This window comes from Thunnus thynnus, chromosome 23 (genome assembly GCF_963924715.1).
Source record: "Thunnus thynnus chromosome 23, fThuThy2.1, whole genome shotgun sequence".
In the NCBI taxonomy this organism is placed as follows: domain Eukaryota; kingdom Metazoa; phylum Chordata; class Actinopteri; order Scombriformes; family Scombridae; genus Thunnus; species Thunnus thynnus.
In genome coordinates this window covers 3,877,270-3,905,039 of record NC_089539.1, presented here as the reverse complement: position 1 = coordinate 3,905,039, position 27,770 = coordinate 3,877,270, and the positions used below count along the sequence as shown (strand labels likewise).

The 27,770-nt window shown below is 40.2% G+C and overlaps 1 protein-coding gene across 4 annotated transcripts in view; it reads right to left on the bottom strand.

The window, feature by feature from the left end:
- slc41a2b (solute carrier family 41 member 2b) overlaps positions 1 to 27,770 on the bottom strand; it is a 42,848-nt gene that overhangs the window by 13,934 nt on the left and 1,144 nt on the right. For 2 of the 4 annotated variants that reach the window (XM_067581257.1, XM_067581258.1), the window contains exons 2-10: positions 26,637 to 27,320; positions 25,236 to 25,343; positions 23,000 to 23,071; positions 22,149 to 22,293; positions 21,746 to 21,892; positions 13,839 to 13,986; positions 13,168 to 13,247; positions 4,614 to 4,745; positions 3,888 to 4,036 (exon numbers count right to left, since the gene is read on the bottom strand). In XM_067581257.1, coding sequence (XP_067437358.1) covers positions 3,888 to 4,036; positions 4,614 to 4,745; positions 13,168 to 13,247; positions 13,839 to 13,986; positions 21,746 to 21,892; positions 22,149 to 22,293; positions 23,000 to 23,071; positions 25,236 to 25,343; positions 26,637 to 27,179 — 1,524 coding nt within the window. In that variant the 5' untranslated portion in view covers positions 27,180 to 27,320. The remainder of the gene's footprint in view (positions 1 to 3,887; positions 4,037 to 4,613; positions 4,746 to 13,167; positions 13,248 to 13,838; positions 13,987 to 21,745; positions 21,893 to 22,148; positions 22,294 to 22,999; positions 23,072 to 25,235; positions 25,344 to 26,636; positions 27,321 to 27,770) is intronic. The other 2 variants (XM_067581259.1, XM_067581260.1) reach the window with 1 other exon arrangement.

Genomic DNA, 27,770 nt, shown 5'->3' with positions numbered 1-27,770 from the left:
TGACTGGAGCTATTCTGCAGAAATGTTTCAATTTCGCCCCTAATTTTCTATGGCTTTCACTTTAAATAGAACATTATCAAACCGCAGCATGTGCAATTTCCGCTTATCACTGCTATTAAAGAAGTAGACAGTTACAGTACTTTTTACTTTAACTGAAGGACATTATCAAATTCCACCATGTTACTGACATTTTTGCCAAATTATGTCTCGCTCCATGTCGGGCACAGAAAGAAAATATAAGAACTATATATATATACAGATATAATGAATCCCAGTTTCACGTAATTGGATATTTTAACTCTCATATGTGAATTGAACATTTATTTCTTCAGTCCAGGACACTCAATGAACCAAATCTGCATGGGTTTAGTGAACTCAGTGAACACACCAGGGTCTTTTAAGGGCACTGACTGACGCTACTGATATTGGTAACTAATGCTGCCGTCTACCACATTCAAGAGTCTTAACTGAGCTGCTTTGATTTCTCTATTACCCAGTGTCAAAAGAATTTATCCCAATTATGGATAGAAAAGACATTTAAATAAATGTTACTCATGAAATCAGGAATTATAAATTACTATAGAGGCAAACCGTTCCACGCCCTCATCTAACACCCTCAAAAAGTGGAGCTTATGTGTTCATTTACTGTCAGGCGGGTTGATGAGAGTGGCAGGATTTTTTATTACCATCATTAGTGCCTGGGTTGAAGTATAGGTTGAGAGACTTGCTGTAGGTGCCGCCGCTACACAATTATACCCTGCTCATGATCCTCAAACACCCACACATTTGTTTTCAGGGAGATAAAGACATCAATAAGAGCCTTGCGCTCAGGCCCGGGCCCTTAACTACTGAGTGAAATAGCTGTGCAATTTTGTTCATTCCCTCCCCAGTGATAGATTGTCTAGGACACCCCTGAATTCTAGTCAGTCTTCCCTTTCACATAGAAAAGCTTACCTTGATTGGTGCTGAAACGCTGAGGTCTACCCAAACTGCAGCAAGAGCCTGCAGCTCTTTAGTTAACCAGTTGACAGAGTGAAAGTGATCCACAGACAAATAAGCAGCACACACTGCTGAAATGTAGGTGTGCAGGATCATGTGTGTTTTTAATCGGTACATTGGGGGAAATATGAGTGTTTGGAACATACTGGGCATATGTATGGACATTAAAATAGTGGATTACAGCATTGGTTTGAGCAGTTTCTATTAATGTTTTGATACAGAGATACCACTTGGGGGCCACAATAGCTGAGATTGGCTGCTTGTGTTTTCTCCTACAAGTTTCTGACACCAGTAGAGATTGTTCAGAGTGAGAACATCATTAAGGGAAAAAAAGGCCCAGTTATATTCTCCTTTTCAGTAACACACACCTAGCAGAGCAATCTCCACCGCAAACTTTCAGTTCACTGTGACCCCGTGTTGCATATTTTTAAATGAGCCTCAGAGTTAATATAGTACTATGACAAAATCTAAACCTACAATTAGTATTGAACATTGCATATTATGTGCATCATTCAGCCTAATAATTAGTGTCTGCTTTTCTGTCTGTGTCTACAGTAATGAACTGATTACGAAGTAGATGAAGCACCAATTCTCTGAGTAATTTCTGTGGTATGCTTCAATAAACAAGTGTTTCATAATAACCTTGCTCTTGTGAAGCTGTGCGAACCATTACTCAAAGCAGAATTCAGGCAATTTCCCCCAGTTGTCTCAGAGACTGATCAACAATAACAACAATGAAGTTCATGAATTATTCTGACAAGCAGTGGCATGTCTGCCTTTTGGTCTGACCCACTTTGTAAACCCTGTTGAAACATTTAAATATCAAAAAGCAAAGTGGTGTTTAAAGTCCGCCTCCAATCAAAAATATGTTGTTCCTTCAGTTGAATGTTTGAGCTTCACTGTGCAGAATGATGGATGTGTAGAGTTTGTTTTCACATTCGTCTGCTGAGAGCGGAAAGTTTCTCCCTCCTCAATTAAAATCCAATTTTAAGGGGCGGGCCTATGAGCATGATTTGTGAAATCATAAATAGTTTGGTAGCCAATTCTGGTCCAATATTCAACTTGCATAAGTGGGATGTGGAAACTTGAAGCCTCCAGTGCACAAACATTGAGAATGAACTTTACAGTGAAGAAGGAGACATCTTCTTTTTTAGCAGTTAAACTTTTGAAATGAAATATATTTGCATGTTCATAGATTCTGGATTTTTTAATGAGGGAGAAGGAGGAGATGAGATCTTAAGGATTGTAACAAGATAATTTTTTGTGGAAAAACTATATCAGACACCATTTATTTATTATAGTTTTTGACATACTTCTTAAAAGACGTCTGGAGGGGATCTTTAAGGTTCTTGAGTCCGATCAATAAATTGATCAGCATTCTCTCTTCAGTGGTTGTAAATATTAAAACGTGAAAGAGGCTCGATGCACTCCTCTTACCAACATCGTAACCCCAAGAGCCTGTGTCTGCCATTTGATGTTCTATCTGCGACAGAAGCACCGTTAAAGCGGCTCTACTGGCTACAGACTTAATTGATTTGGAAAGTCTCCAACTCCTCAGTGGCCAGGATTACATCCTAATGTACCATGTCTGCATTAAAGATTTAGGGGAGCCTTAAAAAGCCTTCGAGCAAAGCAAGCGTCCGATGCATACACACAAACACGGCAACTAAATTCTTAAAATTCCAGACATTAAGACTTATCATGGTGTGCCTGAAAAGTAAAAGCAGTCATTCAGAATTCAAGGTGTTCCTTCATAATTATCTTAACTACTGCCAAAACAAAAACGTACAGAAGTCAAATTCCTTCAGGCATTGCCTGAAACCACAACGCTCGAGGAATTCACAGGATACACACACCTGCTTCTCCTCCTTCACTACAAGTGTTAAGAGTGAAACACACGTCCACAGACTCACCTTTCATAGAAACCTATTCATATTCTCGCTGACAAGAAACAAGAAAATCATGTTTGCTTCTGAATAATAATGGAAACAGTTCAGGTAAGATGAGCTTGTGCAAATGCAAAATTGAGCTTTTTGCTGGAGTTCGCAGTGTAAACTTGTATTGCAGTCACAGATTATGTGGAGGGACTCAAAGCAAGTGAACACATTTGCACAAAAACATACTCCTATCTTCTCTTCTGTTTTAGCTCTGGAATGTAATTTAAGCTTTTAGCGAGCTTGAAAGCCGTAGTTACTGAACGGTCCCATTTATAATGTGAAATTATTCTACTTGATAATGACAATCTGGTATGTAGAAGGCTACCTGAAAGTCATCAGTAAATGCATTTCCATCCACCTGTTTTTCTGCACATTTTCAATTTGTGTATAAATTGGCTGGAGGTGGAAAAGTTGGTGTGTTGATCAAAACAAAATGCAATGAAATGCAATGGAAAAAGACTGAAGATCTGTTTTGCAATTGTGTGTTTTCAAACCAAACTGAAAACACAAAGTTGACATATCACCACCTTGTGAAATTGATATGGCAAATGTGCTAGCAAACAATTGTCTGTTCACACATCCAGCAGACACATAGCAGCATTAGCATTCAATTACATTCATTTTTCCATCCACCTACCAAAAGCCCAGTATTCACTAGTATACTGTTTGGTGCTGGGCAGGTAGCATACAGTGGACTTGTCAGAGCCTTTTTTTTGCTAGAAACAGCTGCCTGCTGCTGCTGGAAACAAGGCTGATGAGGGCGGAATATGCAGGCTGGAAAACCCAAACAGCTAAGAGACTAAAAAGCACTGTTTGGCTGAAGGAAACTGCAGCCTGGTGAAAATTCTCTGTGGATTTGTCGTTACCACCGACTCCTTTCACATTTGATCGCAGCTTTAAACAATTTAAACCTTTTTTTGTTGTTTAGAAAAGTTATCATCATGTGCTTACCTGCAGCAGAGCAGCAGCCAGGTAGACAGACGTGAAGATGGGTGTCAGGGTGGTGTGTCCGCTCTTCATCAGGTGAATGGTGTAGAGGAAGATCAAGTGACCAGGGATCACCAAAAGGAGGAGCACCTGAGCAGATCGGTGATTGGCCCCTGAGAGAAAAAAAGAGCAAAAAGGATGTGAGATGTGTTAAAGGTGAACGTCAGGGAAGCGTTTCTTTACAGGAGAAAACAAAACTGTCTAAAACTGTACAAGTAGCCTTTCTAAAATACATGATTACACAGTTTTGCGGCAAATTGTGCCGGTTGAATCAGCCCACCTGCTGTCCCCGGGATTCAGAGTCCTGCTGGTTTTCATTCTAGACTTCTAACAAGGAATTAATTCACATCTGGGACACTAGGAGATGGCAATTAACTGCCTAGTAGGACAGAGGACCAGAGGTACTGCAGCTCACCAGGAACAGATCTGAGTCAAACTGTGAACACTTTACAAGGTTTAAATCCTGGTTGTAATCCTGACAGCATTTCCACAGAACATAATTTCCAAGCTTACAGTGTTTTAAACACGTGCACTTGTGCGAAAGCCAATTAAAATGTCTTCTCATGAGCAACCAGCATAGTATTTATAAAAGCTAAAACACTGAGTTTAAGTTCTTCATACATATAATACTGGAGTTGGACAATGTGAGATTCTATTAACAGCTTGTAGATTTACTCATACAGTACTGACCTGTACCAAAGAATGTGCGGCAGGGGTAGTAGCAGCCCTTAGCTTCATCTGGAACCTCCCCAGGAGCACAGTGGAAATGCAGGTGAGTGGAGATCCTGCTGGACTGAATGGCCACCAGGTTACCACCGATACCTGGATATGATAGAAATGGTTCATGACATAGACCATCATGGAGCAGAGCATACTGTGAATGTCAATCATGACACATCATTGGTAAAAATGGCTGTTTCTCACTTTTAACCTGAAAATCGTTAGCTGTTACTGTTTATAGGAACTACAGTAGAGCCAAGGTGAGGGATATCTTGATATATAACACGTACACGTAAAGTTTACATAAAATCATCTGTTAAATTTGGTTATCAAAGTGTAAACTTGTGTAAATGGTGTTACTGTCTCTAAATTACCTTAAACATAACTTTATAACTGCTACATATAGTAGCAGTCAAAAGTTTGGACACACTTTCTCATTCAAGGGGATGGGAAAGTGTGTCCAAACTTTTGACTGCTACTATATATACACTATATGTAATAAGCTACAATCGTACATTTACATCAGCCATGGCAGTGCATCAGTCAGGCTCTGTACTACAATATGCAAAATGTCAAACGTAAATGTATAGGTAATCATATTTGTGTAAAAAGTTGTTGCCCTACAGATGATAACCTCAGTTAGGTTGCTCGTTATTAATAGGCATTTTTAACAGCCGACATTTTGACATGTATTTGCAGGAAAAGCACAGGTGTTACTTATAACATTTAAAATTACTGGATTCCATTTAGATGTTCTAGCACAGGACCCTGACTATGACATTTAATGGAACTGAGACTTCGTTAAAGGACGGGTTCACAATTTTTCAAGTCTGTCTTAAAACAACAGTCAGGAGCCAAATTGAACACTGCAACATGTTTTTCTTGCTGTAATCATTCCTCCTGTTCATACTGACCATTAGAAGATCCCTTCATAAAGGAAACACAAAGAGGGAATTTGATGCTAAAAAGACTGTAAATATGGCAGATATCAACTCGATATGACTAACTCAGACTGCTGAAGCCTCATATAAACTTAAGATCAAGTTTTAAATGCATTTTTGCACAAAAGGACTGTGTGAACACACTGTGGATTTTGGCCTCCATCACTTACACTGAAAGCACATTTGAAGGAGATCTTTTAATAGTCAGTATGAACAGGAGGAATGATAACTGCGAGGAAAACCTCTTTCACTGTTCATGTGGACACCTGACTGTTGTTTTAAGACACAATTGAAAAATTGTGAATCTATCCTTTAATATTATTTGTTACACCTGTGCTTTTCCCAACATGTCCTCCAAATTAAACCACAACATACGTCTTTGGACCACGCCCACCAGATGATGTTTTCTGATCTGACGACATTAGCACAATTATGATATTGCCTTTTCAAAAGTTAAACCTCTTAATGATCCAACAAAGTTATGGTTAAGGTTTGATTAGGTTTAGGCACAAAAAAAAACTTTTATGAAACATTATGGTTTGGGATAACAATACTATTTTGTTAAGGTTAGGTGACCTTTATCATCATGGTTTCAGTAATAACAGCATTGCGGTTGACTATTGGTAAGAAACAGGAAACAAACTGCAGTATCCTATGTCAAGGTCTGATAGGGTCTGATGTTTTCTTGACCCATCCATTCACCCAGTCCTCCTCAATCTGTAGACTTCACACAGTTCCCTCCTTTACTCCCGGCGGACAACAGTCAGGCTGAGCATTTTTTGGGGCATTCGCTGAAATGACTAATGCTCTTGTTTTTCTTGGGAGGACCGTCTCCCTTTTCCTGTTACTGCAAGTCTAAATGTCTGCAAAGAAATAGGTCTGGTAACCTTCATTTTCCACCCTCTGGACAAACTAAATTATTAGTACCATCACTGGTATGGCTACAAATTGCTAAATCTTCAGTGGGTCCTGAGAGGAATGCCAATCTGTAGAGAAACAGTTCCCCTACCCGCTGTTTGGGACCCTCCTAAAGAGTTGCGAGTATAGCACAACAGATATTAGATTTTTGGACGCTAACATTCCGTGTTAATGAAAAACACCAACATTGATACTGATAAAAAAAAAAAAAAAGAGGCGGCAGGATTATTACTTGGGAAGGAAACAAGAAGAAACTAAAATTGGCTACATGTTTATTTTTTTGGATTCATCTTCTTTGGTCTTTTTTTCCTCTTAAATACTGGATAATTTTATCTCTTCAGGCCAAAAAGTCATTCAAACAAAACAATCTGAAAAAGAAAAAATCCCTCTTTTACTGAACTGCTTACAGCTCCCAAATGTTTTGTTTAAGGGATCTCTTGCCAAAAAGTTTCTGAACAAGAGCTTTAGTCACTTTAGTCTGCATCTCATTTCCTTTCTTTCCTGAAAATTAAGCATATTTTTCCAACACACTGATGTTACCATTGTCATTTTCCTTGTTTAAAACAGGTTTAGAGTTCTATTTTCTTCATGTTAGATTTTAATTAACATCAAGCAGATGAACAGTCATGAGAATGTGGGACGCCATCTGTACTGACAAAATACAGGGCCATTTTACATTCACATGCTGTCGCGATCACACTTTCCCTTTAGCAAGTAACACACACACACTAACTTGCTGTGTTCATCCTTGAAGCCACAGTCTGGTGACTAAGCCCTTCAGGAAAGCTCACATACATACAGATATAAACAACAAAGCAGCAGACAGGTGGGCATTGAGCAGCTCAGGAGAGAAGAAAAGGTTTTTGCTAAGTGTGCCTTTATGTCTGTCACAAACTGCTCAGGGTGGAACTGAGCAACGCTAGAGAAGAAAATAGGTTTCTTTAATCAAAATCATAAAGAATGCATAATTCAATGCTTGCAGTGCAGTGGAAAACTCATTGAAGTGGTCAAGTACTGCAAACCATATGAAAAGTAAAACAATAGGCGGGGTGGGCGTCTCTGACTTCTTCCCCCGACCAAGCCTGTTATTGTGGCCAGTATATTAAATTAGACACAGCCACCACCTAAGGTTGATGTCCACTTAATTCAGTCTATTGTGGCTCTTTTGGTGCCTGGTGACATCTTACTGGAGTATTACCAGCAGTCCCACTGGGCCTGTAAACAGACATAACCTCACAATGAGTATTCACACCCGCTTGACCCTTTCTGTCCCCGTCTTTCACTTCATACTCCTGCCCTCACGACCTGATTTTGCCCGTACATCCCTCCACACATCTGATCTGGAGCCGGTTGCACCAGCTGTTCGTAAGTTATAGATGTAAGCTAGTTATAACGGAAGTGTTAACTAGGTGCATTTCTCCACATCAATACCAGCTGCACCACACACATTAGTTCTTAGGTAAAGATGAGTTGTTGACAGGTGGAACTAGTTTGTAAGCTAGCTGTTAGCTTGCTAATACAGTATGTGACTCATTAATAAGGGATATGGTAAACATATCTGGCCTGACACCTTACATTTCACCAAAAATTAATTATATACATATAATAACATTCAGTACCTCAACATAAAAAACATTATGCCAATAACACTAAATGCTAAATTACCAAATAATGTCAGTTAAACTGTATGAATATGGCTAATTCTAATTAGTAATAAATAATATCACTTATTGTAAAACACATTATTTCTTTAGGTGTTTCTTACTGAAACCTGATTTAGTAAATCACTAGCTTGAAATGTATGTATATTGGTTATAATTTATTAAAGTAAGAACCACTGTACTCTGTCAGCACAGACACAAAAAGTACTTTGGGGCTGAGTAAAGGTGATCCCAGATTCCATACTTTTATACTATATATATTAATGTACAAATGTTCATATTGTGCAATGTGCACAGTAGTGGCAGTTACCATACAAACACACATACACACCTATCTTGTCCATATTGTATAATGTCTACATAGTTATTTTTTGACATACATTTGAGATTTTCCAATGTAGTTGCTACTTTTTTTATGTTTCCTGATGATTTCCCATAGACATTACTAACTTGGGTTGTACTATTGGTGTTATTTATCATCTTGAATCGAGCTGCGTGCGTTTATCCAGCACTCATCCAGTCAGCTTTAATCACACCAACGGCTGGGGCTATTTCCTCTATGACACACACCTCAGACACCGCCTAATCTTTTACAGATGAGACAGTATTTCATAAAGAGCCAATAATGTAATAAAGAGGCCTTTTTCAACAGGAGCAGATGAAAGTGTTCACACAAATCACAATTGGTTTACTTAGAAATTACTTTACTGCTAAATGCAGTTTATGGTGCAAGGTGTGCAATAAAATGCCTTTCCAAAGATCTACTAGTTTATTTTTCTATTTAGCTACATTTAGTCATAATATATATTAAGCTTTTGTTGAGCTGTTGTACTACCAGCTACCATTTATTTTACTTATTCCCAACTGACAGTATGCATCAATATCAAGCTGTGAGTCGTTTCAGTGTGCAGTGTCTTTAAAATAAACTGTTTGCCCTTATTTTCCCATCAAACATGTTAGAATTTGAATGACTATGCCTTTGGATTGTGCACATATTTTGACTTTCTGACTTTTTGTCCTTGTCTGGGGTTTGGTGCAGGCTGGGATGAGTGGGGGGGGGTGATGCCCTTACAAACACAGCAGGGGGGCAGAAGTAGAGTGAAGGGAGTTTTGGGGAGATCTGGCTGATTCGGGTCACTGGGTCTGACAGGAGGAGTGAGGATGAGGAGTGTGAGGAGGTCTGGGCTGCAGAGACTACACGTGGGAGCTGCAGGGGGTCTGTGCTCCTCTCTGGGCTAGTCTGCCCAGAGGGGGGAGAAGGGAGGAGGGGCACAGGAGCTGTCTGCTGGTCACTCATCTCATCTCCCTGCCTCTCCTCCTCCTCCTCCTCTCTTTCATTTCTTCTTTATTTATTTGAATGGATGTGATGTGAACATGCAGATAAAATATAATGAAAGAAAAACATGGAAAGAGGAGGAAAAAATGACTTACTGGTAGAAGTAAGATGTAAAATAGGCGGACGCCTTATCTCAAAACAAACAACAGTAGAGAGAAAAAACGGCAAATATGCCAAGATGACAAGCAAAGATTAAAGAGTCAGCTGTATCTGAACACTGTCTAGAGGAAAAATACAAGATGCATAACATAATATGATATCTGCAGGTCTCTGAAGTCAGATGAAAAGCTTTTTATGACCTTCATAATGACACCTGAATTTAAAACACAAAAGTATTTCTGGAAAACCAGTCACACAAAGCTGGCTATCACTACATCACTACATTTAAATATGACATGTCAAGGACTAGGCCTATGTTATCGTGTGAAAATAAATGAAACAAGCAAATCACATCGACTTATTTCATATATTTGTTTAGCTGGAATTAAAATTTATCTAGAATAATCATTAGTTACTGTTTAACAACTAAAGATGGATCCAATCCAACGTTTTTGTCTTTTTTTGAGCTCAGACATACTTGAATTTCAATGTAGATTTAATATCTCTCTGCCAGAATGCAAAGTATACATGAAATGCCCAGAGGATGTCCCGCCCACAACTCAACAAAATAATGATTGGCTAAGACAACAGTCAATTCAAATCCATGCCCACATTGACTTGCCTACTGACATTACACAGGCATTGGTTACAGCTACTAAAAGGCTCTGGCAGGAGGGAGCCACTAATTCAACCAGATGCCATTGGAAGAAAAATTTAAAAATGTAAAAATATTCATTAGGAGTACAAAAATTCTCTCTTAGGCTTTCAGTGAATACCATGAAGGCCCAGAGGTTTCCCTTCTGGAACAAGTACAATGGAAAATTAACCAGCAGACACTTCTTCAATGCTTGATTTAAACACATTTCAATACCTTTCAAGACTTTAAATATTAATATATTGGAAGCATCCGCAGATACCTTCCATTGCAGGAGAAATGACATCAAATAGCCCTTAAGCATTGAAATGAAACAATGTGAAATAATGGAGGTCAGTGTGGTAAAAAGAAGAAGTTCTCCCTCCACCTTTCATTTAACCTGTCTTTTCTTATCCAGCTCTTCACATCTCCTACTCCACTATTTCTAATCAAACGTCCACACACCATCTATTCAGTTTCTGTTCCGTATGCCCTTTGTTGAATCGTATTTTTTGTATTAGGACGGGAAACAGCGATCATTTTAATCAGCTGAAAATACACGAAGGAAACCGCTTCACTGTTTCCTCAACCGCGAATTAAACGTTGTTAATCAGAGACGGTTAAAAAAGATTGCCGAGACCTGGATCTTTCAGACGCGAAAAAAAAACAAAAAAACATCCTCGCTCTCACAAACAGACACACGCTCAATTCCCCAGCTGTCCGGTGCCTGAGATACGTCTGGACGGAAAACCAATTAGAGTCAGAATCGCCTTCCATCTCGTTAAATGTCTCTCATTAATGCCATTTAATTAAAAGCTTATCTTTTGTTGTGGAGGTGCCAGGGTCCTGGCAACCGAGGCTGAGCCCGTTAGCGGTGGGAGATGGGTGGCGGGAGGAAATGGAAGAAGACCAGTTTTATGAAGTGGAGACGGATAGACTGCTGCTGAATGCCTAAACCAGTCTCATTAGGTAACTTATTTATGCTGATGAGCATTTAGAGTTATTTTTGGGTAACCTTCATTTATCCAGGGACGGTTGACTGAGCTTTTTTCTGTTTTCACATTTATATGCATTCACACCTGGGAGCTGCACAGCACAAGACAAATAGACTCTATGAAGTGTCATCCATCTTGTGTATAATCACTTTGTCTCTATCTCAGCCCGAAGGGTCAAAGACTGCATTAATTATAGAACAGAGAAGGGGAGCAGAGTGGTGGCTTGAACGGTTACTGCACAAGCCACATAGCTGCCACGTCTCTGGTTCGATTCCAGCCAGTGACCTTTGTTGCGTGTCGTAGCCCTCTCTCTCTCCTCTTGTTTCCTGTCTGCCGCTTCACTATCCTCTATCTGATAAAGGCAAGCTACACTCCTAAGATACAGATATGTACAGTGGAATAATGGATTGGAATTTCAGGAATGAAGGATAAACTCAGGTATATATTTCAAATATGTACGCTCTGAATGTGAGCAACTCATCTTTCTTTCTTCTCTTTCTCCATACTCTACGTGTTTAGTAGAGCGATGCCACTTGAGATTGTATTTCACTTTCTCCTTGCAGACGAGACAGGAAACTGACATAATAAACTCCACTCAAAAAGAATCAACTGCCCAACTCTTAAAACTGTCTGTGCTTCAAGTCAACCTTTCTGTTTAGAAAGGGGGAGCGTTTTGGTGTCAGGTGCACACTGGTAAATCAGAGTGCTGTTGCAAATGTATTTATGTTTAGAAGTTGCATAGATGAGTGCAGCTTGTTTGTTAAATGTGAAGTTTTTTAAAAAGGAACTTTTATATTCCTATTTTGGAGCCACTTACTCCTATTTTGACTTATTTAACACTGGAGAAAAAGCAAAAGAATTGTTCTATATTATATTATTTGTAGGTGGGTGTGGAGGCCAAACCACATGTCAACACCGAGTTCCTCCCCTGGCCAAAAGAAGCGGCGCCAGTAAAGATGGCCTCTTATATTATGGCAGGCATGAAGAGGGAGAGGCCAACTGGGTGTGCCAGAGGGGAGTCTGCTTTTTGGGATCCAGTTAAATTTGATTATTTTGGGAATTAATGTTATGTTGTTTTTCTTGGTTCGACAGTTGGACTGGTTGTAAATAGAGTCTTGATTTCAATCTCTGTTTGTATTAAGGTTAATGTTGTGATATACAGTAAATTGGTTAATCCTGCCCCCATTGCGTGTCTGTGTAGGCGAGCCTTTGTGTATATAAAACCTCCCTTTGTGTCATTTGTTAGGTCAGTTATGTTGAGTTACCGTTTTTTGATTTATACACCCGGAGTCCTTGAGCCTTACTGCTTCGTCCCTGACACCGAATGTTAGAATCAACTGGGTTATGCTTTACTCATGAAATTGTCCTGCAGGCTGGAAGAGCCTTGTTCTAGATGCTTAAAAGAGTGAGATCTGTACAACATAATCAAGCTGTGAATACAGTCATCCACAGCACACAAGAACATAATGAGATTCATGTTAAAATACATATGAGTATTTGATGTGAACTGACTTGAATTCACCTTGAGAGGTAACCTTGGACAATCTTAGCTGCCTCCTTGTAGTGCCTCAGGCGGTATGAGAACACAGGCCATGTTGGTTTTGCTTTCTGAACATATTTAGATTGAAATGATTGGAATAAATGAGTGGAGGTACATAATGAATGCAGATGCTTTCTGCACTTCCACCGAGGAGAAATGGGATGTGGGATTAGAGCAATCTAACTCCACACGCGGTGAGGTCTTTTTATACATATGTACAGCTCTTCTCTTAATCCCCCCCGGATTTAAAAAGCTATTATATTCAAACCTCTGGTCAAGTCTTTGACCAGATTCTCCTTGTGTGTTTGTGTCCTCGGGGGCAAACTCCTGCAAATGAAGGCAGCGACACCTTGATGTCAGTCAGAGTGAAGGAAGAAGCGGTGCCAATACTATGACTCACCGTTGATAACCGGCGTGTACACCACGATGCCAGCCAGATTTGGGTCAGACACCGTTTTGTCCAGGATGAGTCCTCCGATGCTGCAGAACACAACATAATTAGATCATTAACTGGTATTACAGTGTGTGTGTCTGTGTGAGAGATGGAGAGGGAGACAAAAAGGGACACGGAATGAGAAAGAGAGAGCACTGTCTTCATATAAATGATGTCCACAGTGAGTTTGTGTGCCTTTCTCTAAACACCACTAAAAAATACTTCATCAGCTGCACTGAATGAGGGAGAGCGAGAGAAAGAATGAAAGACTTTTCAATTGTTTTCAGCTTAAGCCGTCCAGAGCCAATATTTGTATTTTCTCACTTCTCCATTAAAGCCTGAGAAAAGTGGTTTCACCTGAGTGTTGAGAAAAAAAAAAGAGTGCTTGAGAGAGTGAGTGAGAGCGAGGGAGACAATCGTTCCCTTTCCCACCGGCTGTATTTGTGAGGCTGCCAGGCTCAAGGGGACCCGAGGGTGTATGTGCTCGGGTGCTGCAATTTGTTTAGGGGATGAGTCATCAAGCAAACCAGACACTGGCAGTCGCAGACGCAGAATAGCTGTTCTTTCCCCTTTGAAGACTAAACACACACAAACACAGCTACATACACAAACACACACACATACACACACACACACACCTGCTGATGACCATGGCAGTGATGACTGGCTCCCATCCGGAATAGAGCAGGGTGCGGCTGGCTGGGTGCTTGGAGGAGACGACGATCCACAGAGGAGTCAGACACATGAAGAAAGCGCAAACCAGTGACGACACGTACGGATAGGAATCTGGGGGAAGAGGAGGAGACGCGTTCATTTTTCCTACTTCATGTTTCGGGAAGCTGGAGTCTTGGACAGGGCTTAAGTACTTTGGCTACCATTTGAAAATTTTCTTTTTTTTTTTTTGACCTAACACAAAACACAAGCTGCCATAGAAAAACTTCTCCATGCAATACCGTCTAAAAATCAGAAAAGTTTTCTAATTAGGTCAGGAGATATCTGATCTTAAAATAATTAAACAAGGCTGAGGATCTGACCGAGCATTCAATGCCACATTTCATTACTTGATGGCTTTAATTATTCAAGGACATAGCTGGATTTACCTACAAGGGGGCCCATGGGCAAAACTGAGCTGAGGGTACCCAGTGACCCCCATTGTTCCCACTCTTGGCAGATTAGTGTATACAAGTAGAGGAATAAACATGACATCTTAATTATATTTTGCTTAGAGCAAAGAGAACCATCAGCACTCCCTTCCTGGAATACCACCACGATGCAAGTTTTTGTTATTTTGTGTGGTCTTACAACTAGGTTTTTACACAACTATGTTTTTGGACCTTAACAGAAAAGGTCATTTCAGGTGATATTGTGCTTCACAAATAGTCTACAAACCAGGGTCTGAGGCACTGGCTTATCCCCTTTCACATGTGTAGTCTATCCCTGAAATATTCAGGAACTTTTCCTGCATGGTGATGATATTCAGGGAAATCTGTACCACCAGTTTCCCACCTCAAGACCTTGTAACATTTCAGGGAAAATGCTGGTACGGCTGTGTTGTGAATGCAAGCAGTAACATTGCAGGGACGAGCATATAAATGGTTACATCCGTCTGATGAAAGACGCTTTCACATGGAGCGAGTGAACCAATCACAAGACTTGACGTGTGGGTGACATACGGCAAGTTGGGCGGTGCTTGGTTTTGGCTTGTCTGTTTTCAACATGGCGGCTGCATCTCAAACTCTCTCATATTAAAATATGTTTCTGAAGACATTTGAGGGGAGAAATAGGCAATGCAGTAAAATAATCTTGATTCATATTTGATCAGGACTGCCTAGTTTGAAAGTTTGATCTGAGTTTTGGGAGTTTCGCCCTCTTCTTCTGTTGAGATTTATGGCGGTTGGCATCCATAAGTGTTGCATAACCACCATCTGCTGGACTGTCCCTTGCCCCATCTATTCCTGCATTGCCATGGCATGTGTGAAAAGGTGCAAGACAGAAATGTTCCTGAATGTAGCTGCATGTGTGAATAGTGAAAATCACTAGCGGTTCCTGAAAGGTTATACCAGTAATTTACCGTGAACTATGTGTGAAAGAGGCTTTAGTTGCCCACTTTACCTGCCTGGTAATCCAGCCTTGGCTACATTTCTGTGAATTCACACTAACCAAAATGTGAGTTTTCTTAAACAAAGCAAGTTTATTCATAAAATATAACATCCATAGAAAAGGGGTCAACTCTGCCACTTCTCTTAGTGTAGAGGTTCTCTCAGTTCCACAGTAAGGTTGCTCTCAGTAGCTTTTAAGAGGAAACTCTTAACTAGAAATGTTGAGCACTAGGAGGACTCCTAGAGTTAAAATAAGATACTTTGTGAGTACAGCTGCAAATCATGAATCAAAATGTCCTTGGCTCAAGTTCCCCTTTAAATCTTTGAATCTCTCTCTTGTTTATTGTCATCTTTTTACTGTCTGTCTAAAATAAGTGCACAAAAATGCCCAAAAATCCACATAAAAGATAACCGTCAGCAATTCAACTGCCATCATCGTATTAAATGTCTCATTGTCTGTGACTGTATTCAACAAAAGTCCTTCAATATGTAATGCTAAGATTTTTTTTTACAGACTTATAGGACATAAAAGCTGGGTAAATTCTCTGAAAGGGAAAGGTTCTTTACCTCCTTTCTATTTCCTGAGCCTGAGATACAGACAAACAAAAGGAAAGGAGATTTGTTTTCTGGAACTACTTTCTCCCTCAACATTTAGATGATGCAAAAATAATTTTTTCCATAACATCATGACATTTTCCATTGAAGTTAAAGAAAAGTAGTTAGGAAACAAAAAAGGATCTGACTTGTTAACCTACCAGCTTTACTGTCCAATCCACCTAACCAGTGTTATGTTTTTTAAAAAGTGTAGCAGAGAGAGGAAACGCACACCAACACAAGTAAGGTTTCTCTCACTCTCTCTTTACCACCATACCACTCTGTTCCAACTACAATATAGCACAACACAACTATTTTGAAAGGGTAATTAGGGTAAAGCACCTGCTTAGAGCCACCACCAGATGTTTCCAGCAGGATTATGTTCCAAGTACTAAATAACTGTCATTAGGAAACAGTCCCAGATTTATTATCTGGATAGTCTCATAGCTAGAGAACAGAAAGGGCCTACTGTTCAGTTCAGGGTATAATGGGCTCTAGCAGTCCTAAAATATAAAGCTGAGGCAGGTATATTGAGGCTGAGACTGTTGTCCCACAGCAGCACACGTGCCTCTGGAGCAAAGTACCAGACATGGACAGGGAAGGTAAAAGTGTTTGAGTTAAACATGCACAGAGCAACCTGCCCATCAGCCATGCTCCCATTAAGGTCTACAGGTTAAACAGTTTACATGAACCTCTGACACCCTGCCATTGTTGCCTGCTGCAGTGAATAAACCAACGAACAAACAATATATTCTTGTTGATCTCTGGTGGAATACATTTTGCTATAATGCTCTGAAAGGAGAAAGGAACAGTGTGGCTGCCAACTATCTCCTTTAGCTGAGAAATGGAAAGATGCTGCTAATGCACAAGAAAGAAATGATGATCCCGATAGTGATGATAAGTACCTTCTTGTTTCCATGCTTTACGATGACAGAAGTGCACCCAAAACCCTGCATGGGTTAGCAAATGTAAACAACCATAAGTGAAAGGTGTATGATGTTTCTCTGCAAAGTAAGTCTGTTTAATAACGCATCTAAGGCAGTTTAAACCAGGAACTGACAGGGGGGTAACAATCACTTGTCAGGGTTTAAACCATGTTACTACACAAGTTGATCATGTTTCTTGATAGGGTATGTACAAAATAAATCAATAACATTCTTTTGGGTAGTATCGCTATTAACAATTATTCCTTATATGCGTTATTGATTTAACTTACCGAAGAGTTATTTCAGGCCTCCAGGGTTCCAAATGTTAAAGTCCTATTCATTTTTGTACATAGATGATGTTAGATGACTGATGAGGAGCTCCTCCGAGGCTTATATGGAAATGAAACCCTACTGGCTGAATCATCAGTACAAGGTGAGCAAATGATGTGAATATCCATCAAAAAGTCAGGTAAAGCCTGAGTCCATAGAAAAATATGGAGAAATGTCAACTACCATTCTAAAGAATTGTAAAACATCCAATCATTGAGCTTAATGCTGCACTCCTCGATATGTTTTTGTATTAACAATGGGTCAAATGACTATGAGTAATGTGAAAGGGGCTGCTCATAGTGACATACCAACACAGAATTCCCCTCAGCTCTACAAGCATTTCAGATCATTATTATGGTTTTATGGCAGAAAACCTTACTGTCTTGATTAAGTCCCACTGATCTCATTAGGGTTGTTTCCAGCTGCAGTAGGCAGCTGTTTTCATAGAAAAAAAGCTCTGATATAGCCATTACACACTGCCTGCCCAGCAACAAATGGCAGACCAAGTTAGAGACTAGCCGGTTAAAATAGAGGAGCACTTAGCAGCTAAAGAGCCAGATATATTTCTCAGCAGCTGGTGGAGACCAAAAAGACCACAAGGGATTACTGGACTTACATTCGTCAGGTGGCCGGACACACAACTTCAAAAGAGTCTAACGTCGCTGCATGTCTGCAGGATGCCTAAATGTGTAACTGTTTGCTGAAACGTTTTGTGTTAAATCTACTCACATCCTTTATTCCTGACATTTTACTCTAGAGCTGTTGTGATTTCTGGCACGGCTTTCTGCCAGTTTGTGGCAGCACGTCATGAATCTGTAAATTTAAAAAAATACTACAATATATTGTAGATGATGTCCCACCTAATTGTTATTGTGGGAATCATATCATAATAGTGTGATATTTGATTTGCCCATTGTGTAGGTATAAATGCAGCCAGTGTTTCAGTATCTGAAACCAACACTAATGTACTAATTTAACTCCCTACCAGCCATTTCACTGACTACATCATGGACTCATTTCTCCTGTAGACTGCCCTGAAATGGTTCAGTGTTGCCACATCAACACAAGCACACTTGAAAAGACATACTGTGCATGCTCAGAAGCTCCGGGCCGGATTTCTTGGTGTTTGTGCTTCATCTCATGCTCTCATTATCCCTGCTTTAATCTATTGTTGAGCTCTCTCGGTAATGCAATCTATAACAATCTTGTTGTTTGGAAGCACTGTATAAATATACTTGACTGGACTTGGCTCCTGCAAGCTACTATGTCTCGCCAGTGTCTCATCTCTACTCAGCTGGTTTGCCTGAAAATTAGAAGTATTAGGGGCATTAAGTTTTTATCTGTATATGGTAAATGGCAAATGGACTACACTTATATAGCGCCTTTCTACCTTAACAGACAAAGCACTTTTGCCTCTCATTTACCCCTTCACACACACCGATGGCGTTGGAGCTGCCATGCAAGGTGCTGGCCTCACCATCTTATCATCTACTTGCATAGATAATCACATGATTTAAATTCTGTTTAGTTGAGAGTAAACTGGCCACTAGTTCCAGTTTCGCAGGAGAGTGTCAGCATGGCTGGGTTCAAGAACAACAGAGCCACTGTCCTGAAATTGACACAGCCAGACAGCCTCACAGCTCTGCCTTGCCATGGAAATATGAAATCTAAGTGTGTTTAATAAATTTAGCTCACGGCATTAAAAAGGATCTATTATACTCATTTCCAGCTCTATATTTTTATTCTGGGAATGCACTAGAGTAGCTTTGCATGATTCACAGTTCAAAAAACTTATACTGTCCCTTTATGCAGCCCCTCAGTTCAGCCTCTGTCTCTAACAGGCAGTCTTCGCTCCTGCCTCTTTACCGCTCCCTTTCTGATGAGCCCACTCTGTTCTGATTGGCCAGCTTTCTGGAAGCCTGCCGTATCAGAGTCATGTTAAGTTACCATTGATGTAAACCCAAGATTTCCTGTTTTACTGCTTCATATTAAAAGTTTTTGAAATTACTAAAAAACAGGAGACTTTTATGGTGAAGAATCTACAGGAGATGAAACATTTTCTTCATTGAATTACCAGAGCTCCATTAGCTGCGCTAAAAACCAGTCGACACAACAAGATATGGAAATACTTGAAGTTCTTTGCTCAGCGGATCAGTTAGAAATAATGCAGGGAGGACTAGTACAAGCAGCAACAGCCACAGTGATGATGATGTCTGATGAAGAGCTGAAGACAACCAGCACAGCTCAAACAGGTAAACTACTTATTTACTTTGCCCTGCTGTGTAATGGAAAACACTCACAGCGCGCCAGCTCGACTCCAGTCATGGCTCGGCATGATACCCTCAAAACAATGGAAAAATGCCATAATGTTAGCGGAGCAGTGTACTCACACGCTGTGTGTGGAGCAGAAAAGTAGAAAAAAACGTTGAAAACCAAGCATTCAGAGCAGTCTGAAGCCAGTGTTTTTTTCCTCACAGGTATTACTTCTACATATGTTCATTTACCTCATTGACACTTTGGCCATGTTTAATATCAACATCCAACGTTGTAACATTATATATATATGACTGAAAATAAGGAAAAGCATAATAGGTCCCCTTTAAACTGCTCCTTTCATACTGGTTAACATCTATGTTATACAATTAGATCTGACAGGATTAGTTAGTATGAGATGTTTGCCAGAGGAAACAGCTTCCAGTGTTCGTTGTATTAAGTCATACAAGGTGGCACAACACAGGTCTGGGTGTGACATGAATTAAACATGTGGAATGTGTGGTGAGAGGAAAAGAGACGGTCTGTTCTGCAACTGGAGGGCAGCACAGCTACAAAGTGATGCAGGAGGGACCTCTACTGGCTGACTGAGGGAAGTGCCTCGCTACAGAGAATCATGAGAAGAAAAGCATCTGAGATTCACAAACATTACTAACCGAGAAGAGGGACCATGTAAACAAATGTTTAGCAAGACTGTGAAACTGAGTATTCAAAATATATTATAACTGGAAACTATGGAGGAATGGTACATAATGTCAGCAACATCAATCATTATTACATACACTGTACATACATGTCCAATGAAGAAAGAAATTTAGACAGATCGGTCATGTTTAGGAATGGATATTGAACTTTTTTGGTACCTACTGAACTGTGACCGGAGTACTCAGGGCCAAATCTACTAAGAAGGTGCAGCACAAATGTGTGTTTCACCAGAACAGGAGGTAAATGCAGTCAAAAGCATTAAATAAAGATAGAACAGTGCACTTGCAGCCTGTAGTGATTTTTCAATAAATTGATCATCAAGTTCAAGTTTAATGAACACAATCTACAACTACCCGCACTCTGTCCATTTGATGGTCCCTGATGTTCACTAATAATTACTACTATATTTTTCTTTTCTTAGTTATAGCTCTAAATTTGAATGAGTTTATGTATTTGTTGATAACTTCTTAAATGCAGCTCTCTGGATATTTTTGTGGTGTGACAACTCTATGGCCGATGTCATTAAGATTTCTGCAGGATTAAGGTTAAGTCACATTTCTTTTCTAACCACAACCTTCCTTATGACTCATCACCCATCTGCACTATGTTTACAGCTGCTTTTCACTTAATGCCACAAATGGCATCACATTAGCAAATTCATCAGCATACACAATCAACTTCTCAACATGTCACCTCCTTTTAATTGTGTGATCTCACATCAAATCAAGCAGACCTTGCAACCACTAAGACGAATGACAACGCTAACTATGAGTCTGATACCACTGCTTGATAAATACAAACGTATATACACAAATTCAGATTCATAGTCTTGCTTCCTTATTCTTTGATCAGATAATCAGTTTTAAATCAAAATTTAGCTCATTTATTTATAATGTATTTTATTAAGGCAAAGGTCTTTAAATGGCGTTTTTGTTTGTTTAATAGTTGCCAGAAGAGCCTGACAGGAAACATGGGAGAGTGTGAGAGAGAACAACATACAACAAAGGCACCCTGCTGGAACTGAACTAGGGGGGGTTGTGATTTGCATTGTGTGAACTTTAGGCAAAGGGGACACCCTTTAACATTTAACATTTGAGAACTTCTTTGATGAAATAACATCATTTGTAGAGAATGTTTAAGGTAAGTAAGGTAATGAAAGGTATTGTTTTGTTATCTGTACTGAAACTCTGTTGTATTGTATGTGCATTAATAAGCTCTAGTTGTGTTACACTATATCACTTTAGCTGTTTGATATAAAACACAAACTAACAAGGATCACATCTATCTCAATGTCTTCAGTGTATTTCATCTGATTACATCATTTAGCCTTACTTTATGACTTATTCGCAACTGGTCTTGTATGCATGCTCTGCAATGTCCAAGGAATGATGAATAATATCTTTCAGTAACGTGCTGATTTATTCTTTTACATTGATGATTTAAAATCTACATCTCCAATAAATCCCTCTGCTTCCTGCTGGCCCTCCACGATGTCACCCCAGGCGCATTTCTTTTCTAAATGGTTAAATACTGTATGCATACATGCAGCCACATCTTTACCTGTGATTATGAGAGCCTTGCTAAGGTGCTAGTTAAAAGATGTAGTATTTATTCACTTACCCAGGCACTTATAGAGGCCTTGGCTTATCCAGGCCAGGATCGCCAAGGTTATGAGGTCACCAAAACTGGCCGCGATGGGTGTTGCAACGTTGTCTGGGTTGATGCCTGTCTTCTTTGAACCCACAATCACACCCACCATGATGATACCTGAGCATGACACAAGGAGAAGAGAGCACTTCAGTAACCATAAGTAGCTTTTAGACATCATCATAAACACGCACCGTCAGCAAGAAATAAGTGCTCTGGTAAGCATAACTCTTTTCTTTATTTAACATGTGATTATGGGAGATCAGTTACAATGATAGTCTGGACAGACGTGACCCAGCTTCTCCACATGGACAGTATTAACAGTTTATTTTAAACAGTGGAACTCAGCTGCTAGCGTGCGTGTGTGTGTGTTTACCCTGCAGCAGGGAGGCTATGAAGGCCGTGGCCACGCTGCTGGAGCAGAGCAACACAGCATGGTTTAACTGGAACTTCCCCTCAGGGATCCAACCAAGAACCACGGCCGCTACAGCTGCCAGGAAACCCACCACAGTGGCCTGAACCTGGAAGGAGAGGAAGGGAGATAAAGGGGGAAATGACAGGAAGCAGAATTAACCCAAGCAGCTTTTATTGTAGTGCTCTTTTAATGATTAGAAAAAACAGTAGAGCGATTAATAAAAGGCTTACTTTTTATAGGTATGCTTCCACATATACATGATTGTGAAATAATGTAAGTACAAGCATGACAAGATATGCTTTTCTGTTACATAACACTTCCGGCTGACAGATGTTATTGTGAAACTAGCAGCTAATCAAAGTACTGTGATGTTGCATGTGTTATGGTATGCTTATCAGTGTGTGGGTAGATGATTAAAAGAGCCTGTTCTCAGTCTTACTACACAAACAGAGATCAATATAGCAGTGAACGCCCACCTGGCCTCAACCAATTACCACACTTGTTATGTGTATCAAGAATGTACAACATGCCCTATAACACCCATAATTTTACAATAAATATGACAATGATATGAAGTGAGATTTTAGTCATATATCAAATATAATTAAACTGTTTGAAACAAACCAGTAAACATACCTCTAAAAACCACAAGAGGGAAACTTTATCAGGTATATTTTGTGTAGAAGCTAATAATAATAGAAACGCTTGACTAGTTCAAGCAATCAGTGTAGTATTTCTTGTTATTTTATAATGAAAAGGCAGTATGGATGTGCATGTGAGTGGATGTTTCAAGGTAGAAACTGTGTGATTACCTGCTTCAGTGCCAGGTTTCCTATGATTAGATTCCACTTCTCTATGGGAGAATCCATCTTACCCACATTCACCTGTGTTGAGAAGTAGAAGAGCCAAAAGTAAGTGGACAAACTATCATGAAGTTAAAGGAGTACTCCAGCCATTTAGTAGCACTTTCATCCATACAGTTGGAGGAGTTGAGAGTCAGATTTTAATAAAAAAAAGACTGGTCAAAATTGAAACAGCAGAGTCCAAGATATCCTGGCTTTTAATCCTGCTTTTTCCCATAATGCAGCTTGATAACATCTTTGGTTAGACCCTTCCTGCCTTCTAAGCACGCACTTTACTCGAACTCCACACCCTTAGTTTACAAAACAGGCTTGAATTTGTCATCACCAAACCAAAGCTGAGATAATCTGCGCTTGCTTTTTCTGGATTTGACAAAGCTCCTCCAAAGCCACAGAGGAAATTATACAACTGTTCTCACAGGCTGAGCGGTGCTTACCGTGACAAGCAAAGCCACTTTTACATGTCAAAATCAGTGGAAATATAAATAAATTATTATTATATCTGATGTGTGAAGACTGTGAAGTCTATAACTGTCAGAAGTGAGCTGACTATTCCCTGCTGATGCTCGGTCAGGTCTGCACTGCAGCCTCTTTCCATTTCTGCTTGTTTCAGGCACTTTTTGGCTTTAGTCTGGGCTTTGACAAATGAAACACACCCTCTACTGGATTGAGATTGGATGACTGACTCTGCCATCTGATTTTATCAAAACGTATCTCTCGGATATCTTAAGAGAACACTCTCATCAACAGGTGTACTGAGCTGGAGGTGAGCCTTTGTTTTTAAAACAGATGTCTTGGGCCTTTCAACATCTGGAGTCCCAGCATTGGTCTGTCTGCTCACAGCTCATACCAATACTTATATGAATACACATTTTCAGATAATATTCTATAATTCTATTAATGTAATTCCTCATTTTCACTAGCTCAGTTACTGTAATGAGATCACATTAAATTACACAGTGAGATCATTACTTTATAAGTAGGAAAATAAGTGCAATTTTCTCTGATAATGCAGAACTCCCCTGACTGTCTGTCTTCCAGCTGAGCCCGAGGAGAACAGTAACATGAAGATAAATTGTTTTTTTGGGACACCACTGCGGAGTATCAGCTCACACTGAGCTCTGCTGTCCGTGTTGACACAGCGCTGTGAATGTGGTGTCTGTACGCGGGGAGCCGGAGGCCAACAGGAAGAGCCAAAAACCAAACAAAGAGAGAATTCTGCTCTGTCACTTCTTCTATCTAGCATAGTTGGAGGGGTGGAGAGAAACACAGAGAGACGTGAACGCACTGAGAAATCTCGGACAGGTCTCGCTGAATAAGTGCTGCGTTGACTTATCTGTGATTGCTTCAGCTGTAATTACCCGGGTTTGTGGAGACTATGACACAGTTTTATGGGATGTTACGAGCTGCGAATGTACAGCGTGTGCTCGAGGTTCTGTTTACACTAACGGGAAAACCTGCCCTCTTCTCACCGCTCTTCCCTTTTCACACAATGTGCGCTGAGACATTGAAGTGAATTTGCCACCTGACTGTTCAGACGTCCCGGCCGCTACAGCCCGTCCTACCTCCTTCTACATGAAATCACCCCTCACTCTGCTACATCAGCAAATTCCACTGCTAATTCCTAATCCGCAAAGCTTTTACACCAAAAATCCATTCAAGTGCTCCGACATAACTTTTACTTGAAACTTTCCAAAGTATATATATACATACATATATATATATATATATATATCTAGAACTTGAAGAAGAAGGAGGGATAGTCAAAGCGGAGACAGCTGCAGCTTCTGTTCTCTTCTTCATTTCACCTGACAGAGCAGAAGACATTAGAGATGTACCGCATTTACAGACTGGGAAAGTAGCTTGGTTTAAACTAAGCTGGAGCGTAAAAAAACAACAACCAGGCAATGTAAACAACAGTCTAGTCAATGCACCAGAATATTGGACTCAAGCCATCTAATTACAAGAAGAGTAAGTTGTGTAAGAAAATTAAACAAACAGAAACAAAGAATAGAGAAGGGAACAACCAGTCATCAGGAACGGACTGTGTAGCTTTTTTAAAGCGGCTTAACACAAACTGCCTAATGAGAATATAGAGGAAGACAGCTCTTCACTCACACTATTTCCATCCCATATAGAGCTCCAACCTTTTATTGACAAATGGTGTGTGTGTGTGTGTGTGTCTCACCGCTGTGGACAGCCTGGATGCCAGAGTCATCTCCAGGTTTCCCTTCAGGCCGAGCAGCGCGGGAACCAGGATGAAGATCTCCGTGATGTACTGGAACGCCTCCCAGTGCTGCAGACGACATATTCAAATTTATTGTAACTCTTGTTCTGACCTTCTAGTAACTCTACTTTCAAACGGCCTCGTTCGGCATTCAAATTTAAATGCTCAACTATGATTTAGATAAGGAACATCCCTCATTTGCATGTGAACCTGTGAAACAAATTCAACAGTGTTGACAGACTGGAAGTGTTTGAAACTGTAGCTGAAAATTCTGATCGGGGCAAAAACTACACACACACACACACACACACACTTTAGCTGTTTTACACCTCAGTTATCTGACTAGAAATTAACACATGACAATTTTGAATTTTTGGGCAATTAAATTATGACAATTTATAGACTAAGCAATAAATGGAAAAAATAATCAGCAGGCTAATCAATAAGGAAATGACTTATCAGCCACAGCCCTATTTTTTTTAAAGTAAAGTTGGTGGTTAGATAATCAACATGTAGGCAACATGACTCACATCCTGTCAATGGTTTCATGCTATTCTGCTATTCAGCCATAATGCACAAATGTAGCAATGTTCCACCAAAAGCAGTGAAGAAAAAGACTGCAAGCTGGCAAACACGGATGTAAACGATGCACTACTTAGAATATTCAAAATTGACTATGCAACAGTTTTAAGTACAAAAGTGCGTTCAAAATGTTTGTTAGACCTCAAAGAAACACACCCCTCTCCTCACTTCCTGTCATTTCTCTGCAGTTTGCTATCTAATGTCTCAAAAAAATGCTACAAAAATAAAAATAACATAGAATAACATTGTATCCATAAAGTTAAAGATACCCTATGGAGTTTTTTTTTTACCTCTAGTAGTGCTATGGAGCAGTTTCTGTCACGTGCAAGTGCATATGAATGATCTACAGATCTACAGGTGGCTTGAATGCACCACACTACACAGCACTGCGCCAGCAAAGGCAGGGTAGAAGAAGACTGCAAGCTAGTAAACTTGTTAACAATGCAGGATTCAAACTTTTAATTGGCTTTGGAAATGTTTTATGAGGAAGGAAATGCATTCAACATTATTGTTAGACCTCAGGGATATACATAATGGATTTTAGTGTGCAACCCCCCCGAGTAAACAAAACTGTTGTTTGTGAAAAAGAAACTGCACTTTCCCACAATACAGTAATTGCTGAGTGCAAAGTCATTATAACCGATAGAAACGATGGCCACAACTATGAAATCAAAGCTCAAGATGTAATAAACTGGAATTAGCCTTTAATTCCACCCTGACTCGAGCGCTCCACTATGCTGGCTGCTGTTTGAATAAAAGCTGTATTGTAGCTCAGATTACCTGCACAATATCCAGCACCATTCCAGCTGATACTGTTCCAAATCCAGCTAGCAGGAAAGGCACGAGGATCTGCAATGCCATAGCCAGAGGCGACTCCTTGGGCATATTCTGCACAGCAGATCCCAGCCCTGCCTCCTCATCCTCTTCCTCCTCCTCGTCAGCCTCCTCCCCGGAGAGCCTCCTCTCAGCCAACATTGGCTCTGTCTCAGAGTAGCCTCCATCTCCACAGTCAGATAAAGTCACAGAGGACCGAGAGGCCCGGTCCAGGAGCCGTCGGCCCTCTATGTGAGACGTCTCTTGTCTGTAGCCGTTCTGGAGGGAGCTGGCCTCGGGTTTAGCTCCAAGGTCCACCATAGCCAGCCGCTCTTCTTGTAGCTTGGTATACCCGGTGGGCACCATGGTCTGGAAAAGAGAGGCGACCCGCCCGGAGGAAACAGGTTTCAGGGAGAGAGCACTCCACCCGCCACCTGCTCCGCTCATACGCACTGTCAGGCTAGAGCCCAGGGAGTCCCCTATAGCTCCTCCCAGACTCTGGATACTCATGATGCGGTCTAAGGCTGCAGTGTCTCATCTCCCGTCATCCAGTCTGTGGGTGATGTCAAAGAGATACTCAGCAAAAGTGGTTTACGCTGGCTAAGGTGCACCATCCATGTTAAAACTCGGGCTCAGGGACTCATCATCAGCCTGGAGAAAATACACAATGAAAGGAAACAGAAGAGAGAATAGGTGGGGGAAGAGAAAAAGACAGCCTGAAGCAGTATTTAAGATGATATTACACTGAGATGTAACAGATGAGTCACTTCCTATAAAGGGTCAATAAAACATCCTAAATTGGAAACCAGAAAAACAAGGTTTTTATTTGGCAATGCTGTTCTTTTAATGAATTACAGACCAGCTTTTAGAGAAATTCCAAACTTTCACTAAAAAACGTGAAGGATGATTTGTGACATCATGGTCCAATATTCAACTTACACAAGTGTGATGTGGAAACTTGAAGCCTCCACAGTGCACAAACACTGAGAATGGACTTTACAGTGAATCAAGAGACATCTTGTGTCCAGCAGTTCAACTTTTGAAGTGAAAAATATTTGCATATTTATAGATTCTGGAATTTTTAATGAGAAAAGTAGAGTA